The sequence below is a fragment of the Cherax quadricarinatus genome, chromosome 16 (assembly GCF_038502225.1).
Source record: "Cherax quadricarinatus isolate ZL_2023a chromosome 16, ASM3850222v1, whole genome shotgun sequence".
Taxonomy (NCBI): domain Eukaryota; kingdom Metazoa; phylum Arthropoda; class Malacostraca; order Decapoda; family Parastacidae; genus Cherax; species Cherax quadricarinatus.
In genome coordinates this window covers 4870892-4876891 of record NC_091307.1, presented here as the reverse complement: position 1 = coordinate 4876891, position 6000 = coordinate 4870892, and the positions used below count along the sequence as shown (strand labels likewise).

The 6000-nt window shown below is 40.4% G+C and overlaps 1 protein-coding gene across 7 annotated transcripts in view; it reads right to left on the bottom strand.

Annotated features, from left to right (window-relative positions):
- Nucleotides 1-1290: 1290 nt before the first annotated feature.
- The window catches only part of LOC128688952 (BTB/POZ domain-containing protein 6), a 189176-nt gene continuing 184466 nt past the window's right edge, over nt 1291-6000 (bottom strand). For all 7 annotated transcript variants that reach the window (XM_053777020.2, XM_053777018.1, XM_053777021.2 and 4 more), the window contains one exon: nt 1291-3550. In XM_053777020.2, the coding sequence (XP_053632995.1) occupies nt 3305-3550 (246 nt within the window). In that variant the 3' untranslated portion in view covers nt 1291-3304. The remainder of the gene's footprint in view (nt 3551-6000) is intronic.

Here is a 6000-nt window from a genome sequence, read left to right as displayed (position 1 = left end):
AAGCACGCTCGCACACACAGCCACGCTCCCGCACACAAGCACACTCGCACACCTGGGCACGCTCCCGCACACGCACGCCCTCTTTACACAGCCACGCTCCCGCACTCCCGCGCACGCTCCGCACACACACGCTCGCGCATAAGCGCTCCGCACACACAGCCACGCCTCCGCGCACAAGCAAGCACGCTCGCGCACACAAGCACGCTCGCGCACATAAGCACGATCGCGCACACAAGCACGCTCGCACACACAAGCACGCTCCCGCACACAAGCAAGCTCCCGCACACAAGCACGCTCCCACACACAGGCACGCTCCCGCACACAAGCACGCTCGCGCACACAATCACGCTCGCGCACATAAGCACGCTCGCATACACAAGCACGCTCGCACACACAGGTACGCTCGCGCACACAAGCACGCTCGCACACACAGGCACGCTCGCACACAAGCACGCTCGCGGTCACAAAATATTATTATTATAATCAGGTGAGAAGCGCTAAACCCGGAGGATTATACAGTGCCTGTGGGGGGATGGAAGGTATTCAGGTTTAATTCAGGGAACTGGAGCACAGATCCAATTCCCTAGATCAAGAGCTCCTCTCGCACACAAATGCATTTTGAAGTTGTCTGGTTTTTTATTTGCGAAATGCCTCGAAGAACTTTCAGATTTCAATGAAAGGAAATTTTCTGAACGGGTAAATTTCAGTTTTAAAGCCTATTTGGTAAGTTTCGAGACCTTCATTATTAAACAGAAAAAAAATATCATCCCACTTCGTAAAAAGTCAATGCTTAATTCGTTGTATTAAGAAAATGTTTTTAGGCAAATAGTCCCCGCAAGAAAGACAAAATGTTTAATAACAAGGGTTTTGGTAGAATGATAAGTCAGTTTCTCTCTCTCTCTCTCTCTCTCTCTCTCTCTCTCTCTCTCTCTCTCTCTCTCTCTCTCTCTCTCTCTCTCTCTCTCTCTCTCTCTCTCTCTCTCTCTCTCTCTCTCTCTCTCTCTCTCTCTCTCTCTCTCTCTCTCTCTCTCTCTCTCTCTCTCTCTCTCTCTCTCTCTCTCTCTCTCTCTCTCTCTCTCTGTCTGTCTGTCTGTCTGTCTGTCTCTCTCTCTCTCTCTCTCTCTCTCTCTCTCTCTCTCTCTCTCTCCCTCTCTCTCTCTCTCTCTCCCTCTCTCTCTCTCTCCCCCTCTCTCTCTCTATCTATCTATCAATCTATCTATCTTTCCATACAATCACATACACAAAGACCATAGAACTTAAATTTCTTAAACTTGGTAAGTAAGGCTCTAATATATTGCAAAGTTTATTTACTTGGCATCATCACATGGATTAAGTGCCTAATAATACTTACCATAAACGTCATTACACACATTTAAGAAGATGTTGATATTATTATGCAGCGTGCTGCAGTAAAATGATTGTTTAAAAAATGCTCCACAGTTTTCCGTGATTTGTATTGAAACCGGACGCGTATTGTTCCTGGTCAGGCAGAGTGACCAGGAGACAGGAGTAGATGAGGTGTTTGTGAGGCAGTACATGGAGGGCGGCAGCTGCGAGAAGTATTCATAGCTTTGTTTTGTTTTGTAAGTATATACCATAGGTTATTTTATTTGTGTTTAAGTGCTCTCATGTTTACCTATAAGGCCTTAGTGTTCAGAGGCCTGTTTAAGTTTTGGAAGACTACTCGTCTGGTGTTTTTGCCTGCTGGTAGACAGACCGGCAAAAGGTGGAGGGGTGTTACGTAGCCTCCCTATTTATAAATGTTTATATACTTTGTTTTACTCACTAGTAGCAGTGTGCTAGTGAGCTAATGTGAACTGGAGGAAAGGTGATGTTGTAGTAGAGTAGATGGTAGGTTGTATATACGTTACTATTAATATATTATATTTTTGAATTGGTGAGTTTTTGTGTCCTTATAATACATTGACTATTTAAATTTATGCTTCATAATTTGTATGAAGGTACATGCTGGCCCTAGAGTGGTTTTTTCAATTTTAAATAATATAAATGCCCCAAGACAGGCAGGTCATTTATTCTTTAGCAGCAGGACTTTTCATGTTACGCAGTAAAAAAAGCGTAACAAATATTGTTAAAGATTCGCCGGTATTCTCCCGGCCCGGGCCTTTTCCAAGTGGTGACCCGGCCTTGGTTCCCTCTTTAGGGAGTGTCTGAGACCTAAGTCTTCCATGGGAGGAGGCAAAAGTACCTCCTCATCTTGAGAGCTACAAGCTCGGGCTCAGGCACCAACCCTACCCTAGAAGGGCTGGGCATGGTGTTGATCGTACTCCTCATCTCCGGGACCAACTGTCCCCAGGCCTAGCCACATTCCCCGCCATCACGGGGCTCGTAGGGAGAAGCTAGGCCTCTCTGGTCTGCCATCCCCGCCCCAAGGGGGCTAATGGGAATGACAGTCTTGTGAGCTGAAAGCTCTGGCTCAGGCACCTACCCTGCCCTAGGAGGGCTGGGCATGGTGTCGATGCTCCCTCTGGACCTCTGTGATGTCAGTACACCAAGTAACAAATATAAAGTGTTAAACCCGTACGTGCTATTCACTGCATGAAATGGTGAAGGCTCGATCAAAACTTTGCTCAAGGGGAGCCAGATTCGTTGCTATTTTGTATACATTAATGCCTAAGAGAGATTTGTATTAAATATTTTGATCTGGTAAAATTTGGTCCTCGGTTACAGCTAAAATAACGCCAAAAATTATATTTTTTATTTCGAAAAAATGTTCGCGGAGCAAAACCAACCTCACGTTTCCTTTATTTTTTTCGGGCAGAGCTTGTGACAACACTCAATTTATTAGAGGTACAGCTAAAACTCGTGTTACTGTGGCGTTTTTAAAGCCCTCTTTGAGCTTAATTTATTGTAGCAAGCATTTTAGAAAATCTTTCTAAATCGTGTTTCGGAGGATCATGTGTATTGTGATTTCCGGATTGTGATGTGGACTACAAGTCTAAGATACGTATGTTATCAGGTTTTTGGAGCTCTCAATAACCAATTACTAACTTATTTTACATTTAAATATGTGCATTCCATCAATAGGAAAATATGTTCAAATCTTTTTGGATATTCCACATGAGCACATTGGTAAATGAAAAAATTATGTATCTTTTCTTCGTAAATAAAAAATCATATAAGAATAAATATGAGCTGCTCAATTTTGGGATTGTTGTTTGCTTGTATATGTTAAATTGCATACAATTTGCTCATTGCTCAGCACAGTCTCTGACTATTAAGCTGTCACTAAGGCATTCACTGGAGAACGAAGCTCTATAGAACTTTGATGTATTTTTCTAGTTCATCAGAAGAATACCACAGCCTGGATGAAGACTCCCGGACTGAGGGAGATCTGGAAGCCCTCAATTTCATAGACCTTCTGTGAAAACTTGCTTCCGTACAGCGCCGTTACTGGGTCGGAGACCTGAAGGGTGAAGACGTAGGTAACGGACTCCCTGAGGTGGACCGGGTTCTTGAAGGAGAGGTTAGCGCCGCGGCCCTCAGCGCTTGCGAGCACCGCCGAATTTGCGTCCTCTTTGCGTATCTCAAGCTGAAATTATTTAAAGTTATTTGTCTCCGGAAACCAACAATAAAATAATTAATAAGACCGAAAACGATGGATGATTGAAGTTTTCAAATGTAAAATCATTATGAAGATGTTACTTAAGAAGTTCATATTGTTGGCAAAAAAAAAAAAAATGGTATGTTGAAGTTTTTTCAATGAAATAAAGAAAATAAGTCATTACAGCAAGTAAGATAAATTTGTAATTTCTTGTCAATATTGCTATTTAGCTCTACTTTATCATTTAAGTTGATTAACGTCACAATACAACGAGAACAATAGCAGTCACTGGCACGTCTTCGCTAATTAGCTAACACAAAACGTTCTGTTTTTGATTCAGGGAAGTCTGGTGTCTGTAAACAGGTAATTTAGCTAACTGAATGAAACAAGCATAATTATAAAACAGTTTTAACAAAGCCTAATGACTCGCTTTTTTATTTAATCTTGTAATACAAAGCGAATCTAATAAAGACCACCTGATCATTCTCCTTACTAGTGGAACCAAAACAAATATCTAGCCAGGTCACCGCATCCACAAACTTTCCTACATCTTCCAGTCTACTCTCTAGTAAACATTTCTCACCTCCAGCCACTTCTTTCACCATGTGTGATACACGTGTAAATTTGAGTGCTTCCTAGAGTTGTGCAGCTACGGCATTACCAGACCTCTGGTGGCCATTTTTTTAATCTGGTTACTTGAAGTTAAAATTTCTTATTTATTAGGCTTATGTTACGTTAATAAATCAAACCTCGACTGCCTTCAAAACGTATTTGCAATTTCACTTTCATGATAAATGATTTTGCCTTAGGAGGGGAAAACTTGAAAGTCGTTGACGCCACAACATTCCCTACATTCCGGTCCTGTAACATGAAAACATTCCCAACATTCCTGATCATGGACGTCACAAGTATGTTATTCGAAGACTCACTCTTCATTCATGCACACAACCTGTACATCAGTCATAAATGCTATTTGTTTTAGAGTCTTATGATGACAAAGTGATGAATAGTACTGTACTTGAAGAACTTTAAAGGAACGACCTGTACTTGAAGGACAACCATCATTTACCGAGAAAGAAGAGTGAAGATTTATGTATGTAATAAATCCGCAAAGCTCAGTCTGAATATAGCGAATATATATATATATACATACATATATATATATATATATATATATATATATATATATATATATATATATTATATATATATATATATATATATATATATATACATATATATATATATATATATAGTATATATATATACATATATATATATATATATATATATATATATATATAATATATATATATATATATATATATATATATATATATATATATATATATATATATATATATATATATATATATATATATATATATATTTTTATTTTATTTTTTTTTTAACAAGTCGGCCGTCTCCCACCGAGGCAGGGTGACCCAAAAAAAAAAAGAAAGAAAATCCCCAAAAAGAAAATACTTTCATCATCATTCAACACTTTCACCACACTCGCACATTATCACTGTTTTTGCAGAGGTGCTCAGAATACAACAGTTTAGAAGCATACACATATAAAGATACACAACATATCCCTCCAAACTGCCAATATCCCAAACCCCTCCTTTAAAGTGCAGGGATTGTACTTCCCATTTCCAGGACTCAAGTCCGACTATATGAAAATAACCGGTTTCCCTGAATCCCTTCACTAAATATTACCCTGCTCACACTCCAACAGATCGTCAGGTCCCAAGTACCATTCGTCTCCATTCACTCATGTCTAACACGCTCACGCACGCTTGCTGGAAGTCCAAGCCCCTTGCCCACAAAACCTCCTTTACCCCCTCTCTCCAACCCTTCCGAGGACGACCCCTACCCCGCCTTCCTTCCCCTATAGATTTATATGCTTTCCATGTCATTCTACTTTGATCCATTCTCTCTAAATGACCAAACCACCTCAACAACCCCTCTTCTGTCCTCTGACTAATACTTTTATTAACTCCACACCTTTCCTAATTTCCACACTCCGAATTTTCTGCATAATATTTACACCACACATTGCCCTTAAACAGGACATCTCCACTGCCTCCAACCGTCTCCTCGCTGCTGCATTTACCACCCAAGCTTCACACCCATATAAGAGTGTTGGTACTACTTACTTTCATACATTCCCTTCTTTGCCTCCATAGATAACGTTTTTTGACTCCACATATACCTCAACGCACCACTCACCTTTTTTCCCGCATCAATTCTATGATTAACCTCATCCTTCATGAATCCATCCGCCGACACGTCAACTCCCAAGTATCTGAAAACATTCACTTCTTCCATACTCCTCCTCCCCAATTTGATATCCAATTTTTCTTTATCTAAATCATTTGACACCCTCATCACCTTACTCTTTTCTATGTTCACTTTCAACTTTCTACCTTTAC